The sequence below is a fragment of the Geospiza fortis genome, unplaced genomic scaffold, assembly GCF_000277835.1.
Source record: "Geospiza fortis unplaced genomic scaffold, GeoFor_1.0 scaffold275, whole genome shotgun sequence".
NCBI classification, from domain to species: Eukaryota; Metazoa; Chordata; class Aves; order Passeriformes; family Thraupidae; genus Geospiza; species Geospiza fortis.
The window spans coordinates 5,232,306-5,250,058 of record NW_005054341.1 but is presented as its reverse complement, the minus strand read 5'-3'; the positions used below and the strand labels follow the sequence as shown (position 1 = coordinate 5,250,058).

The window sequence follows — 17,753 nt, the reverse complement described above, 5'->3', positions numbered from 1 at the left end:
GCGGCAGCCTCCCTCTTCCCTCCCTCCTGCTCAGGCTGACAGATGGCTCCCACCTGGAGGTTGCAGCCCTCTGCACTAGTGACCCTGTCCTGCCTGTCAGCCAGCAGAATGTGGAACTGTGTGGTCTTCTTGCCCTCATGGGCAGAGCTTCCTTGATTTTTGGCTCCCTGAGATTGTCAAAATTCCCTTAGCTGTGCATAGTTAATCACTCAGTTTATCTATAAACAAGTCCAGGGGCTCTGGCTCCTTCACTGCTGCTTCTCTGCTTGTCCCAGTGCTGCTGAAATTTCCAGCTCCCTGTGCCTTTTCTTTCAGGCAGTCTAGTATCTGACACTTGCCCTTAGTCCCCAAGAAAACTCTTTGAGGGTACAACTGGGTTACAGCTTTAACCCAGTCATAGATTTGTCCTGATCTGGAGCTAAGGGTAAGAGAGATTGCAGATGCTGCTTTGGCCTGGCACAATTAAATCTTGGGCTGTTCAGAATGAAGGCAGCAAGGGAAAATGTGCTCATCTGAGACCCTTTCACCCTTTCCTCAGCCAGCAAAGGAATATTTCTTGCTGGAGGGGCAGCAACTTGTTGTCTGATGGTTTTAAAAGCTGAGGGCGCACGCAGTACATGTGCTGAGGGCACTGAAACTCACTCCTGTGAGTTTCACTGGAGTGAAATGTTGGGGTTTTTAAACTATCTAATAACCAGAAGCAGATGAGTCTAGTTTAGTAATTCTCCTTTCTGCTGTCTTAGTCTTAACTTTGGTAACTGTAAATGCTGGATCAGAAGGATCTCTCTGCTGTGACAGTGTGGCTAAAATCACACTGTATTTCACATTCTTGTTTTGTAAAATAACATTCAGAATAAGATCTGGGTTTTAATGTATGAAGTCGGCCAATAAGTAAAATACAATTATCTTATTTACATCTCTTTTTAGGCATTTTTTAGCTTTGCCTACAGGACACTGGATTATGACATCTTTAAGGCTGTCACTGATGCTTGCCTTGTTTTTGATGGAAGAGTCGTGATTGATACGGAATTCCACACCAATGATGCCAGCATCAGGGCTGCAGGTCCTCTGACAAAGTTCTCCAGGAGATACTACAGGGATGAAATAACACACAGCAACTTCAGCTCCAAGGAGATTGGCTTTGAGCTTGCTGCTTCCATGCTGAGTCTCTTTGATTCAACCCTTCAGCCCAGTTCCAAGCCACCAGAAGGCTCAGACAGACTCATCCCCGTATACAGCAGGTGTAAAGTTCAAGGTATGTCCAGCTGCATTTCTGTCACACTTCCATCCCCTCTCAGGTATTTTTGCTCTTCTATAGTGCAGGCAGGTCTGTCTCACCTCAGGTGCCATCTCATGGCAGTACAGCACTCAAGGCTCCTTATGTACTGGAAAAAGATAATGGCAGAAGGAGGACAAACATTGCATTATAATACATTATTTCAATAATAATTAAATACATTATTTTCTTAATTTTTAATGACTTCATAAATCTCATATTTTCATTTATGGCAGGTGGTATTCTTCCTGGAGGTTATAACTACTTGCACATTTCCAAGCCTGGAATCTCCATGCCCTTGGATGTAGAACTTGACCCGTGTGATCGTGTAAGTTAAATAATGAAACTTTTCTTGTTTTGTCCTCCCTGTTTGTTTGAAAAGGTATTCCTGTTTAGGGTAGCTGGTTCTGGAGGCACAGTACACACCAGGTACAGCTGGAGAGAAAACCAGGAGCAGTCACAGAGCTAACTGAACCTCTTGGTGTTTCTTTCCACACTTCCTGGTATTTGGCTTTCTCCAAAGACCCCTGGTTTCCATGCAGAGGACACAGGACAGTATTAGCAGCATTTCATGCTTTCAGCCTTCTTTGCTCCCTGCAGTATGGTGCTGCCAGTGCATACAGATGATGGCAGTCTGGCAGGGAAATTCAGCTGATTTCTAGAAGAGCAGGAAGTATTGTAGAGGAGATGCTCTGTGCTGCTAGAAAATATCAAGTCCTGCAGCTGTGAGAGTTGTCATGGAACAGGGCACATAGAAGCACTCCCCATGCTGGGCTACATTCTCTTACTGGAGACCTTGAGGCAAGAAAAGGACTAGATTAATGTCTTTTAAAGCCAGAGAGGACTTTCCACCTAGGCAAGATCCTCTTTAACATAGATTCTACCTTTTTCCTTGGGAATTTCTGCATCAAGCCCATTTTTGCAGTTGATTTAAAGAGCAGCTTTTAAAAAGCTACTTCAGTGCTGATTCTAAAACCTGAACAGCAATGAAACAAATGGGCTTTTTAAGAAGAAAAATGGTTTAGGGAGAGGAATCAAAGCATGGCTCACCTTGCTTTGCAGATCCAGGATGAGCCATCCAAAGCAGCATGTAGTGGAGAGCAGAAAGAACTATCAGAGAGAGGAATTGGTTTTGTTACTCCAAATTACTAGAATATGATTAGACTTATTTTGCTGCCACTCTGATTACCTGCTGATTACCTGAAAAGGGACGATATTTTTTAAAGCCACTCTAGAAACTTTGTGTAAAAATCCTAAAAGAATTTTCTAAGAAAGAAGTAAGAGAAGCTAGTGAAAGGTACTGGCTTAGGTGTGGAAATACTAAAGGTTTCTGTAGCCTAGCAACAGGTTGTGGAAATGTATAAAACTGTGACAGGAATACAGCTGGAAAAAATAGCTTCAAGCTATCTGATCATCCCACTGCAATGTGAGATTTGAAAGAAATTTTTACATGTTTGTCTAAGTGATTGATTTAGCTGGCTGAAGCTAAATGCTACAGTTTGAGCATGAACATCCAATATTGGTGTTCTTTTATTGACAGTAAATGTGGTATGTCATGTGTGCTCTGTGTCATAAAGGAGCTGAACAGACCTCAGCTGAGTTACCCAATCAGAGCTGTCCAGTGTTGTTTGGGATGCCCCAGGTCATCCCTCCTGACTCCAGCTGCTGCTCCAGGAGGTCACAGGTCCCTGTGGATCTGGTGTCACGCTGCCCGCGCAGCCTGAGGGCCCGGGTCCCCCAGGTGTCTGCAATGACAGTGGGGTGGGCAGTAACCAAACCAAACCACATGGAAAATCTGTGTCTAAGCCACAGCAACATTCCCAATGAGCTGCTGTGCCAGGAGTGGTCTCTTGATGTTGACAGGAGGGTTGTGGATATTAAGCAGTGAGAACTATGGGCTGGGAAGCCCTCACTGACGCTGTACATGTGCCAGGTCGGTGTTCTTGTCTCCACAGCTTTCCTGGGGTTTTCTCTTCTAGGGGACAGAGATTGTAACTGGGGAGGCCAGTCATGGGAATTACTTCAGGATACACTTCAGCAGATACAATATGGTGGACAGCATCACCTGCTTTTCCAAGGAGCCCTTCCCTGTGTCCAACTACATCTGCTTGTACGGGCAGCACGAGCGCCTCCTCAATGACCTGTACTACCGCTGGAGGGCCGGGCAGCTCACAGACCTCTACAGGTGAGAGGAGCTCCTTGTCATGCACAAAATCTACCTTCTGGCAGAATTTAAGGTTTGTCTCATTGTGCTTTGTCTTTTGGTTGTTTTCCCTTGGAACGAAAGGTAGAAAAACAGATTTAAAAATATTTTCCATTATTTAGCGAAATTGTCGGTAAAAATGTAGTCCTGAAGACCTTCCTAGAAAGAGCTGTGTGTCTGAGATCTACTTAGAGGAGGAGCAGTGGTTTACTTGACTATCTTTCATCTGAATGAGCATTTCAGTGTCTTTATACAATATAAAGAAATTGAAATTAGAATATTCAGTAGGTTAGAATATTCAGTCAGTTAATCATTAAGCTGAATCTGAACAATCCTTTATTACTGAAGACTCACGTTCAAAAGTTGCTTTTAAAAGTATTTTTGTTGCTTTGAATCAAATTTTTAAGCCAGAGGTTTGTAGGGAGATTTTAAATAACTCATGGTGATAGTCATGCTTAACAACTTGCCTATTTTTATCTGGTAAGAGACTGAAGGCCTGCTTAGTTCTAGTCATGTGCCATCTCCTCTGAGAGAATGTTTCGTTGCTTTTGATTTTCATTTGAAGAAATCCCTCACGAATGGTGCTTTGGAACATAAACTGTCACAGATGGAGTAGTGAAGTACTGCCTTACATCAGCCAGGTAGAGACAGAAAGACAGGCTCAGGAGCAAATGATCAGTTTTTATTGTGATACAAAGTGGTGCCTGAAACATTTCCAGGTTTGATTTTCTTCTATTTACAAGTGATTAGAAGAAAGGCACAAACGGTATCAAAATTTTCAGATTAAATGTTGTTATTTAGATAACAGTTTTTGGAAGTTTGCTGTGAAGGGTGTACTGTGGTCTAGAATATGCTTGTTGCCATAGGGCTTGATTATGATTGATAGCAAATGTTGGGGTTGTTGTACAAGAGAGGAACGGGGCACAGCAGACATGAAATTCACCTGAAATTCACTGTCAGTGAGTGTTAAAGAGGAACTGAAGGAGGGTGACACAAGTGCACGAGAGATGGGCTAAGCAGTTGGTTTCCTCTCCCTGTCATGGCTCATGCTGATGGTACATTTGGAGCACTAGAAGAACTCCTTAGGTGTGCAAGGTACCGTGAGTCCTTTTGGGGCATCACACATTGTGAGCTCACCTTTTCTGTGAACCACTCTGAGGTGTGGTTAGGGGCATGTGTCAGATGCACCAGCAAGTTTCACACCAGTAGTAACCTCTGGAAGAGTAAATCATCCTGTTTTGGGATTTCAGCCTGCAGGACAGGTAGCAGTGTTTTCCTGACCTGGACCAAAGGAGCACTGGTGTGCTGCACAGAGGGATACCACATACCAGGGCCTCATCACATCCCTTCAGCTCTCCTTAATTAGTGATGATGAACTAATTTTGGACTTGTCTTTTACAGCTGTTAGACAGTGATGTTGTTTGGGACCTTTTGCCTCATTATTTTATCTTGACTCTCATTAGCCTGTGGCAGAATTCCTGAATTACAGTTGCCAGGTTTTTCTTATCTGTGGTTTTTTTTTTATTGCCTCCAGTTGTTTTCAGTCTTCTTTCTACCTTATCTTTAGATAGATTTGTTCCTTCTCTTCTTGCTCTTTGGTCATATGAATGAAATCCCATATGTTGCTCTGCAGCAGCGAACATATGCTGCTCTTTAATCCTTGCTTATGTGGTTCTTGTGGCACTTTAACACACACACAGACACTCCCACTCATCCCAGCTTGGTGTTCCTGTTACACATGTCCATCCTGTGAGGAGGGAGCATTCTCCAGCAGGTGTAACAGGTAAACTCCCTGGCATCCCCACGGAGCAGTCCTGGCACACAGCAAGCTGGCAAAGAAATTTGATGCTTTCAGAAGGACATGGAGCAACAAAGCAAGGCTGGCAGTATAATATCTGTGGATAATATATCACATCTACAACACATCTACCTCCCCACAGTACAGTGTCACATACAATGTGCATACATGTGTGTGCAGTGTGCAGTAGACACTGTTAAAACCAAGCCATGAGAAGACTGTTTGTTAGAAAACCCACTGAAAAATGGTTTAGCATCTCTTGTGAGTTGTCCTGAGACTTTTATGTAGAGAAAAAATGGTGCCTGGTTGGCTTTTGGTACAGAATGGGAAAATGCATTCACTGATTTATATGTGTGTGATAAAACAACTGTTTTTGGCCTTGTCCACGTGGTCTGTAAGGATCCCACATGAACACAAACCTGATGTTAGGACTGCGTTCCTGTCTTTGGATTTCAAAACCTTCCTTTTAAACTAGTACCTGTTACACTTGCATCCACATCTACTGGCAAGATGGGAAGTGCCTTAGTGAAACAAAAATATAGACTGTGAAAATGTGGTGTGCTAGTTCAGCTTGTAAACTTGATGGTTGGAAACATCTGTTCCCCTCCTCTCTTCTTTATGCTTCTCTTTTGGGAAGAGCCTTCCTACAAGGCAAGAAAATGCGGTGTTTTAATCTTTTGGTCTGCATTTAGATTTCCCAGCATGGCATCTCGTTCCAGGAATGGACACAGTGGAACAGCTGTCACCTGGGAGCTAATTTATTTCTGTGTAGCATGCAAATTATCTTTTAAATAATTAGAGACTGCACCTAGCAGTGAATTTCCTCACTGATTTGCTTTCGGTGTAAGAACTGAAAGTTAACCCCATGGTACTGGATTTCCTGGCCAGAATGTGCCAATGCCATTCTCAAATTAGCTTTAACAACTGGCCCCTGAGATCCAGCAAACTTAACAAAGTCATCCCTTCTGGTTGTGTGCCTGGAACCATAGCTAATGGGAATAATGAGGGAAACAACATTTTCTTTTGTCTGGAGAATAGTTCCATTGATTTGGGTGGGAGTTCATCAGGATTTAAAAGCTTTCAGGACTTGACCCACAACCAACGAAGGATTGGTCACTGCCTGGACTCTTGGAGGAGGTGAGACACACATTGCCCTCCCTTCTAGTTACCTCATGTCATCCAGTGGGTGTTCTCCTTGCACTTGGGCCTGCAGCCAGTGCATTTCTCAGCAGAGGGGCCTGACAGTGCAGTTCTTCTATGCCAGGGCAGGAAAAAATGTAGGAGCCAAAGACTCGTCACCTGTGAGTTGAATTACTCAGTAGATTTGGAATCCACTTCAGGAAGGAGTGGATTTTCTGCAATTTTTATTCATTTCCCATCAGGCTGCATTTCAAAAAGTCAACTAGAATTTGAGTCCCCAGGAACAAGGCTCTTTCTTGCAGGGAGTCTTCTCCTGAAGAAAAAAGAAAGCAAATTCTGATGGTGTGCCCTGAAGGGATACCATGGTATATGCCATGCTCCTGGCCCCTCCTCACTTGCTGAAAGGCCTTCAGAATATTTCCATTATTATTGCCCTAGCAGCAGATAAAAGAGAGAGATCTGAAGCTTTTTTCTTTTCTTTTTAAGATTATGGATTTGCTGGTCATCAGTCCTCCACACTACTTCACAGAGGAGGAATGCAACCAGCATTCCTTTTGTGTCCTCCTGAGCTGAAGGCAGCTGCAAGGCAGTTGCCTAGTTATGGAACATGTCCACAGAGCAGTGGAATCTCCCTCTGCTGCATCTTAAGTACAAAACAGATAATTAGAGGATCTCCTGATACTTAGCAACCAAATGGATGCTCACTGGCATCATGCCTTTAATATGAGATGGAAGTGCTTCATGTAAGGTTCATTTGGCATTAATGAAAATCAAATCTAACATAAATGCATAAAAATCTGACCCACTAGGTTCTAAAATACTTAAGGAGCTTGTTTTGCAAATGAGGTGTGAGTGGCTTTTACTTGGGATTTTGTAACTGTGTATTAATGAACTGGTTGGCAGCCATGACCTGCAGAAGATGCTGGTTGTGTCTCAGTCGTGTGGCACTCACAGCAGTGGTGAGGTGAGGGCAGCACCAGGCAGGGGCACAGGGGAGCAGTGCACAAAGGCTGGGCATGTTTTAATGAGGCATGAGCAGAGAAACCTCACAGGCATGGTCATCCAGGCAGAGCTCAAAACCACTTGGTTATTTTTTGTTTCAATAGCTTTGTTTCCAGCATTTTAATTGTCAGACTGGACAATTTGCTTGCTCTGCACAGGGGTCTTGGGCACCATGAGGGAGGAGAAGCCCCCAGCAGACATGACCAGAGCTCTTTGGCAAGGAGGAGTTGGGAGAGTGGGTTTTGTGGCAGTACTTGAGTGTAGGACAAAAAGCACAGGGGATTTAGGTGAACTGTAGTCACAAAGGGATGTTTTTCCCCCAGTGCCAGAATGCAGGTAGGATTCAGTTTTCACTGAGGAAGGGAACAGGTGATCCATGCATGGATCTGTGGAGATCCATGCCAGGTGGTTCTCAGCAGGCCTGTGTGCTGCTGTCCAGAGCTGGGCACCCTGAAGACCATCACACAAAGTGGCACAGCTTCAACTGCACTAGGCCATGGAACATGAGGCTGCCAAACATGCTGCAGGAATATGTGAAAGCAGTCAGGCTCCCTTTCCCTGAGAGGCTTTGGAAAATTCACCCAGAAACTGTAAACATGGATAACAGCACCAGATGTTTCCTTGGCTGCTCTCTTCAAGCCCTGTCTTTTATTTTCACATTGCATTTTCATATTGGCTGTACAAGCTAAATGCTCAAAAGTACTTTGAGCTGCATGAACTGCATTCTCTTATTTTGAAGTAACCATTTAGGTTTTTCCACTGAAGTTCACCTCCCACATCCTGGTGCTGTTAACATTAGGCTGAAGGTGATTTTTTAAGCAGTGTCATTTAGTGAGACTGTTAGGCAGAAACACCACACTGGACTGTTTATTGACTCAACACTAATAAAGCTCACAATATAACAAATGCATTAAGGAAAAGCAGAACATTTAATGTTTTCAGGATTATTGTTGAAAGGTAGTGAGAATTTCATTACTTACAGGCTGGATAATCAGTGATTATTGACACATGAAATGCATGCTACATGGAAAAGCTGGTTTTAACCCAAGCTTTCTGAAATGAAGAGTGGTTGTTTGTTAAGAGGAACACCAGAATGCCCTGCTGCTCTCTGGAATCTGCTGGATCCCACACCATTAGCACACTGGGATTACATCTGAGGGACTCCACCGTAGGCTGTTGTTCATCGGGCAGACTCGGAGATGTTTTTTTCTGCAGGGTTAAAAGAGACCAGAAAGGAACTCTGTAACAGGTAGTGAGCATGACTGAGAGGGACTAGTGCTGCTCTGCACCTTCTGCAGCCTAATTCGAGGGAAATGTGTATGCTTTTCCTGAAGAGAGAGAGACAGGGTAAGGAAAGAGGAACACGTTGAAGGGATATCAAAGCACTGAGGGCTTTTTTGCTCCTGGAATTAACCGCTAACCCCGCAGTGCACTGCTACAGCTGCACTTACTGAGCAAATCGATACAAATGGCTGGAGATTTCCAGATATTAAGTAGCTTTAAAGGAGCAGCTAACTTGCCAATGAAGAGCCATGTTACTAAGAAACCCCACATTCAAATTAGAAAGTTAAAGCTTGTCAGCTGAACCCAGCCACATTAATTTGCAGCCAAACCTTGCTGATTCATATTAGTAATTATGCAAACCATTATGAATGATTGAATCCATAAACAATTGCAGAAAAGCAATCATACTCCGGCACACCGCCTGTTTGATGGTTTTGTGCCTCAGGTTTAATTTCCTTTAAATCATTTTCCATAATACATTATGTGTGAAATAACACTACGTGAAAAAAATGCAGTAAGCCTGATTTCAGGGTCAGCCACAGAGTGCTCATAGAGAGAGCACAGACAGCAGCTTTAAAAAGCACAGAGGTTAGAAAGTTCAGAGAGCAGTTCAGTGAGAGTTGGTACACCACAACTGCTGTGATCTACTAAGGTGTCTAAACTTTACCAAATACCAGTGCTGAAATAACAGAGTCTCTCCTGAGGCCACTTAGGAGAACAGGAAGGGGCTGCATTATCTCAATACCAGGATCTGCTTTCTGAAGGTGCCTCTGGGTACAGTGCTGTAACATTTCCAGGATATTAAAACTGCAGCAGAGCTGATTTATCAGTCATGATGGATCACCAGCATATTTGGAGGGGGGATGCTGGTGAGTGTTGCAGTGTCACCCTCTGACGTCAGCAAATCCCTGCAGCAGCCTTGGGGAGGCTGGGTCTGGACCAGCAGGAGCAGTGTCACCCTCAAGCAGTGGCACCTCCAGTGGTCTGGAGTCAGTGGCCATTTTTCCAGAACAAGAATTGCAAGAGCAGTTGTCCTTTGCTCTGGTTTGCCGTTGCAGCTACGTTTAAAAGGGAATTGTAAACCACGAGTTTTAAACCAGTTCTCTCCCAAAGACAAGACAAGACATTGCAGTTTCTGTGAGAAGAGGTAAAAAAGCACAGGCTTCCTCTCCAGGATTTGCTTCTCAAAAGGGATAAAAGAAATGTCAGCCTGTGAATTTGTGAGCACTATTGTTACTTTGTGAACCTGCTCGGATTCACTCACATATTTGTTGTCCAAAAGGCTGTTGGCTTCGCTAATTACTGGGTGAGAGCAGTAACAGAGTCCTGGATCACTGAATTTAACAGGAGATATTCAAACACCTGGACAAGCAGGTGTTCAGGGAGCAGAGCTGCAGAGCAAGGAAGTAAAGGCCCTTCTTGCTACAAACAGGCTGTTGGTTTACATTTGCTGCTCAGCAGTTGTAGGTGAATGTTAAGAAATTGCAGGTCAGGGAATATGTTATGTCCTTTGTGCTGAAGAACAATGCTCTCAGGTGGTGCTCTAGGGGATTTTACACAAATTGGTCTTGCTTTTTACCTATGTAAACAAGCTGTCTTTTGAAATTATTGGTCATATGAATGCAGGAAATGCTCAGTGGAGCATTTATTTATATTGTCTTTAAATTAACACACTATGATTCCTGGTCCAACTATCCAAGGTATATCAGGAAACATTTTGTATCTTTTGCTGGTATTACCATATCTTTGTAATTAAGAGTCTTAAAGACATGCATATCTTGTTCTCAAAGCAACATATTTTGAATTTTCCTGGCAAGATGGGATGTTCCATCTTGTGTGCTTGTGTTGGAGAAAAGACTTTTGTTCATCCGCGAGCTGTGGTTGGGAAGTATTGTCAGGATGGCCTGAAAATTGAAATTGCATTGCATCCCATCCCTCCACAACACTCTTCCCACTCCTGAGAAGTGGAAGTCCCTGCTCTGTGTAGGCACTCCTGGCATAATTGTGTTCCACTTGAGCCCATGTCAGGTGAACAGCTTCAGTCTCCTCTGTGCTTGTTCTCCTGGGGTGATTCCTGGGATGTGTGAGCAGCAGCCTTTCTCTGCCTGACCGGGCTCCCAGCTTTGGCTATCATGTGCCAAAGGCACCACTGAGAAACACTGAGGCACCACCAGAGCCATCCACACATGCTGGAGAATGACTTTGTATGTCCTGAAGTCTGAGGATTTGAGAAGGGATAGAGTACCTTCCAGATGAACAGCCTGGAGAATTTAGTATTTCAAGCATTATATTTCCTTTTAGAAAAAAAATTCAACCTAGGAAAGGGAACGTCTATCTTAAAAATTCCCTGGGTTGTACAAAGCTTGGGAAGGTAAAGAGAGGAAAGGAGACTCTCCACTCCTTACAGATTACCAGGAGATTAAGTTGATCAGTGACTCTGCTTGTATTGTGTACTAAAAGCCATAGTGCTGCTCTGTGTGTGCTCACAGTGCTGGTGGCACAGCCATCACCAGAGGGCCACTGGGCTTAATGGCACTGAAGGCAGGGCACTGGTGATTCGTGGATGGCTTTGGGAAGAAACAAATGGGATTTCAAGAGATCTGTATTCAGGATTGCTTAGACACATTTATTGAGAGCTGCAGATTCAACCCACATCATAGGCTGTCAGAGTTTCTGAACTTCCCTTGAGTGTGTGTGTTGGTGGAAGAACAGGTAGGAGGGATGCAAGGAGTCTAATTTGGGTGTGTTGTTTCCATCCATGCAAGTTGTGAGTAGCAAGCATAAGAAGAGACATGGACACATCATCCTCCAAACCTGTAGTCACTGACACTCCAGTCTGCAGAGGGATTTCTCAAAGGCACCATCACAAGATGCCAGCTGCCCTTAGAGCAGTGGAAAATCCCCTCCTCATCCCAGCCTCCTTGCAGAGAGAAGGCACCAGAGCACAGGCACAGCTCAGGGGTCAGGATTGATCCCTGGAACTAGACCCTGGGCCGGAGCATGGGGCATTTGGCATGGACAAACTCCCCTGCAGGAAGGGGATGTACCACAGAGCTTAAATCACTCATCTCTTTTTTTTTATCTATATAACTTCCTTTTTCTTTCATCCTTGTACAAAACAAGGATGTTATACTGAAGGTCTTTCATTCAGTTTTAAAGGTTTTCTGGCTTCACACCTTGCTGCCAGTGCTATACCCCTGTGCCACCAGACCTGACTCAGGTGGCAGGTCAGTGTTGGATCCTTGCTGCCAGGACATAGAACAATCTTCCACAGGGGCAGAGGCTTCTTCTCCAAATGTGGTGTGTTCCTGCAAATGAAATGGAGAGTGACTCTAAGCAGCTCTCAGATGGACAGCCATGTGTGCACTCCATTTTTGCTTGCTAGCAGTGCCCAGCTCTGTCCATTTTATTTATGTCTCTTGCAAAGAGAAGGATTCTGTGCCACAAAATATTTCCTTCCTCCTTGCCTCTCATCTAATGTAGGCTCCACCTCACAAATGAGGCAGAACAGACTTGAAATGTTGTTTGTCAATGAAAGGTGAGACCAGCTCCTTAGCAACGCAAAGGCTGTTGTTCATTGTCTTCTGCAGGAGCCCATTCCATCCCACCTGTCACAAACGCCTTCCCGCAATCGCTGTCATCGCCAGAAAGGCTTCCAGCAGGGATCCCCGCTAGGAAGTGACCAAGTTTGCACACCCCTTATGTTCCTGGCAGACACTGTCATCTTGTACACATTTAGCCTGATCACTCTGGCAGGTTATGAAAGACTAAATGGTGCAAACACATGTGGCAGATGCCATTCTTGTGATAGCGGAGGAGCCGCTGAGCCCCTGTTGGGAGTGTGCCAGCTCCGTCTCGTACACTGAAGAGCTTTATACTTTGAAGCCTTCCACGGCTTGCCCTGAGGGACTGCTGCTGAAGTGGTAATAAAATTCAGAATGAGCCTCAGAAAGTCAACTTGTTGGTTTCAAATGGGGTTTTTCATTATTAAGCTTCCCTTTAGCAGCCATATGTAGAGCTGCTCTGTCAAAAACACCGTGTACCCCCTCTGAGAAAGGTGATTGGAACTGAAAAGATAAATAGATGGAAGCACAGAGCCGGCAAAGAAAGTGAATTGTTTGTGTGAGCTGAATCTCCAAATGGCCCTTGGTGTTCTTCAGGTGAAGGGAAGTAAAGGAAGTCTGGGAGTAAATTTCGGTTAGTAGGAGCTCCTTCTGGTAGTCTATCTAGAAAATATGGACAAGGCATTCTCTGCTCCCCAAAAAAAGGCATTTTATTTGCATTAAAGATTCCAAACTGGGTGGTACATTTCAGGTTTTGAGCTCCAAATCTGTGGCTATTGACCAGAACAGTAAAGTTGTGATTATAGATGGAGCTGGTGACAATAGCAGGAATACGTAGCACCCCTGAAACATTTATAAAGAGCATTAAGTGCAACACCTCAGTGAGGCAGGTGAGCCCCTTAACTGAGGTAAGGCAGTTGGGAAGGTTGCACCTCAGTTGAGAGGGGAAATCATCTGCTCAGGATTATAGTCTTAAGATGCCAGCTTGAAGGCAAAACAATTGGCCAGCAGAACATGGCTTTTACCACAGCATATCAGTAAAAATAGAGTCTTTAGTTACCTTAATGTATTCTTGTATAACACCTCCCTTTCTCTCTTTGCTATTTATTATCAGTAGTGAGTTAAAGGTTTGTGTTGGGTGGGGTTTTTCTTCTTAAATTGAAGAAGTTTTAAATATTTGCGGATGTTGTGTTTTTCTCCAGCTCTCTGCACACCTTTGGGGTGTGCAGTTACTGAAACAAGGATCCTTAAAGCTGAGCTCATCCTGACCTGCATATCCAAATGAGCAGGCAAGCATCAGTCCCAGTAACTCCTGGGCTAGGCAGCACTTGCTATAGCAAGGATGTGATGCTTGGAATGGTGTCCATAAATATTTATACTTTGAAAAGGTCTGTGGGAGAGAGAGAGCCCTGCTGTGCTGCAGACCAAGCAGATTCCAAGAGGCAGCCCCAGCCAGCCTGGCATTCAGAAGGGAATGAGGGTGCTGGAGCAGAGAGGGGCCAAGCACATGAACATCCAGCCAAGCTGTGCCAGGTGCACAGAGCATTTTAATGGGTGTGAGGGAGCGCTGAGGTGTCTTTGGAGCAAGAGGGGGAAATCCTGCCCTTGGACATGGAGGAAGTAAAATCTGCAGAGAGGAAACTGCACATTAGTTCTCTGTGGACAGGAATCTTAGGATTATTACATCTGTGTAGTGTGTTTAAGTTGCCTATTGCAGGTGCTCACACAGCTGAACCAGGTGGGAAGGTTCCTGTGCTCCAGAGGGCAGTGCCAGGTAGGAGGGATTGGGAAATATTGTCAGGATGTCCTGAAGATGAAGTACCAGGGTCCTGCTGCCATTCCCAAGGCATGAGTGTTGGTGGCAACCACGCAAATTCCCCCCACTCCCAATTTCCTGGGTGAGCCTGCTGACATCTGCTCGGTCATTATGAAGATGAGCACGGGGCACCTCCTGACCACTGTGAGCATTAGCAAGAATTACACTCCCAGCATCTCACCCGAGCTGTAAAATTTATCTTTCATTATAGAGAGAAATAAATCACAGCTTTGTAATCTGGCTGCCCCCAGTTATATTTACAGCCATGAGGTTCTACAGGGAGCAGTGCCCTCTCCATCCTTTTCCTCCTTTTTCAGGGAAGAATGCTGCTGTGAATGCTGTCACTGAAAAGAAAAAGTTACAAGAGCTTCCTCCTAGAATCGGTTCAATTTAGCTTCATCACACTAGTGCAAAGAACATATTGCAGCCCTGTGGTGGCCTGTTTTTCTGGCTTTTATTAATCCAGAAACCTTAATGATGAACAACATTTGTGTCATTGTCTACACAAATTTAATTTGTTTATGCAGTAGTTCAGTTAATCCTGCAATCTGCTTTTCTCAAATGAGGACAGATAATGGAGACACCGTTCTTTACAGGTCTTCAGGCTTTTAAATTCTGATAAAATCAGGATTCTTCACTGGGTCTTGCCACAGCTCTGAATTAAGCCACTTTAAATGTAATTACTGAAGCTGGCTGTACATCAGGAACATCCATTAAAAGAATTGATTGACCATGCTGTTACAAGGAGGCATTTTATGAACAAACGATCATGATGGGTCCAGAACTGTAATTTATAAAGGCAAAAAAGCAGGTAAATACTTTATTAGTGGTTAATGAGAGGTTCACAAGATAACTAAATTTCTTCTTTTTTACCCAGCTACTTCAGGGAACCTTGGTCCTTGGCCATCTATCACGATCGGTTTATTGATCTGCAGAAGGAACTGCACCAAATCCTGATGTCAGAAGAGGTAAGAAAAATGACTGGCGAGTGCATTTTATTATTTAGGTAATTTGTTGGTGTTGGTCACTTTGATTTCTGCTCCCATCTGTATCCTGAAGCTTTATGTTTCTGTTTACCTCTCTCTTCGGGGAAGCCAGAGCAGACTGTGTACCTCACAGAGGGGGTCACCATGTACAGAACAGCATTCAGTTTTCTGCTTTGGGTGTATTCTCAAATCTGCCAGTGGAACTCAAACTTGCTTTGTTATCTGTGACTGCATTTTTGCATTATAGCTGCAATTTTGTACAAGTGGAATCTGGAGCCTGGCTTATCCATGTATCTCCCTTGGGTTTAGGAGTGTTCCCTAACAGGAATATGTTACAAGCCATGCTACACCTCTCTCAGCTGAGCCTTGGGTAGGTTTTCCAACTCCTACCCACAGCAAATGGCTTTTATAGTCCAAAGGGTGAAAGCAACTGGCTTTTTCAATGATAAGTGGATTTCCTGAATAAGGGTGGAATTAAAATGTTTGCTAATGCTGTTTTACAGCTTTGGCCCTAGCACCATAAGAGAGGCATAAAGCCTCAGCAGCCGGGAACTGCCTGCCCAAAATCCAAAGTCACTGTGCTCCATGGGGAGAACTAATAACAGCAGCAGGTGTCAGGCAGCCCCCAGAGCTGCCTTCCCCACCTCCTGAGGAACTTCTGGCTGATCCCAAACAGAGTTTGTGGTCTGATTTCGGTACTTCCAGCCCGCTACCCGAGACCAGTTCACCCTGTCCTTGCTCACACTGCTCTGCCTTTGTTTAACCCCATGTGGTTCCAGATGGTGGCACCAGGTTTTAAACAGGTGCTCACTGAGTTTTTAACTGTGCAGAAAATGAATGGAATTGAGTGTAAATGGAGGCAGGGTGGCAGGAGGAATTGGAGCCCATGGCTCACCCATCTCCAGGGCCCAATGCTGCTGTATCCCAGCTGCAGCCACATGTGCTCAGCCCTGCCTCATCCCCAAAGGGCTCACAGCTATTTGCCTCCTGTTGTCCTGGCCCAGAAAGGGCATTGGTGCAGTTTAATTTGGGTTCTCTTGGAAGACCTCTATAAAAGAGTACAAAATTAAGTTCTGTGCAGAATGAGGGGCCTGATGTGAAGTGTTTTTCTTGCCATCATTCAAACTTATTTGTCATTTGTCAAACTATTTGTGTGAACAACTTGAGAGAGAGGGGAATTTGTGCCCTACAAATGAAGGACTTACTTGCCTTACCCTGTCGTTGTGGCAGCAGTCCTGACACAGAGAGCCTCCTTGCACAGCCTGGAAGCAGCTCTGTGTGAGTCAGGATTCCCGTGGACATAGATGATGGTATCTCCATCTGAATGAAAATTTGGCATTTTGGACTTTTTTTTCACAGTGATTTTAACTATATTTACGAAATGTCACAATTTATGTTTTCATTGGGTGGTCCTTCTGGGCATATCTGGATACCAGATCCAGAGCTGGTACCATGTGCTCTTGGAGTATCTCCTAAATGCCTCAGGACTGGTTGTATTTCTATATGAAGTAAGAGACCTACTGTCTCTGCCTCCTGATGCTCATATTCTAGCTCATTTCAGCATTCAGAAAAATTACCAATGAAGTGTAAAAATGAGGGAGAGAGATGTTTAAGAGCTGTGGGCATAAATGCACAGAAGTCAGATATTTCTGGTTAGTTTCCAGAGAAAGTGGTAAGTGGAAAAAGAGAAAGTATCCTGCAATGGGGATAATATTTACAGAAATATTGGCTAATCGAAGCACTAACTGCACAGACACAGAAAAGCCAGTTATGTTCTGGGGATGGGCTGTGCATTTAGCCTGTGTTGAAATTGTCACCCGAGGCTGCCCTGGCAGCGCAGGGCTCTGGCAGGGCCGCTGGCACGGGCCATGTTTACCCCTCGGGGATCGCAGCCATGTGTTTGTGGCGGCGTGCGCAGCCCCGGCGGTGCAAACAGGCACATGGCAGGGCTGGGGGCTGCACCTCCATCAGCTGCTGGATGCTGCCTGCCGCACGCCCTGGGCACACGTGCCGTGCCAGAGCTACCGGAACAGCACTTGTGGGCCGTCAGGAATAATGGCCTGGTGCTCTGGCTGCAGCTGGGCCGGGCTGAGACTCGGTTAAAAGCCACAGTAAATATAGGGCACGGAGGGGGTGAGGGGAGGAGTGTGGAATTCCTCTGGCAAAACCCCTCTGACAGGGGTTCCACAGGGGTTTGTTCCACACAACCCTCGCACCTGTGGCTGGTTATTTGTGAGGGAGAGGTGAACAAACAGTCAAGCACCACCAGGGTCTACTCAGTGTGAGCCCCACTCCACACCTCACTGCCCCCTGTATCCTAGCCCCGAAATGTTTTCAGGCCATTTTAGGACCCCACTGCCACGCTCCGTGTCTCCGGAGTGTGCCCCAAGTCCTGTTTGTCTGTCTGAGGGCTCTGTCCTGCAGGTGCCCGGGCAGCAGCCTAGGCTGAGACCCGGCCGGCCATCACTTCGGGAACCCGTCCTGCGCTTCCTGCGCCACCACCGCGCCCAGCTGCCCATGTACGCCCCGACCGATGCCTACAGACTGCTCCCGGCTGCAGGTAGGAGAGAGGCAGGGGGGTCTCAGGCACAGCCTTGGCAGTGATGGGGATCTCGGTGTGCAGCCCCAGCCGTGGGCAGGGGGGTCTCGGTGTGCAGGCCCGGCAGTGACCGGGGGGGCTCGGCG

At 45.3% G+C, this 17,753-nt stretch overlaps 1 protein-coding gene across 1 annotated transcript in view; it reads left to right on the top strand.

The window, feature by feature from the left end:
• Positions 1-17,753, top strand: part of CFAP61 (cilia and flagella associated protein 61) — an 89,163-nt gene that overhangs the window by 63,508 nt on the left and 7,902 nt on the right. The window contains exons 21-25 of the mRNA XM_031058307.1: positions 928-1,255; positions 1,513-1,604; positions 3,256-3,461; positions 14,960-15,050; positions 17,493-17,628. Of these exons, the coding sequence (XP_030914167.1) occupies positions 928-1,255; positions 1,513-1,604; positions 3,256-3,461; positions 14,960-15,050; positions 17,493-17,628 (853 nt within the window). The remainder of the gene's footprint in view (positions 1-927; positions 1,256-1,512; positions 1,605-3,255; positions 3,462-14,959; positions 15,051-17,492; positions 17,629-17,753) is intronic.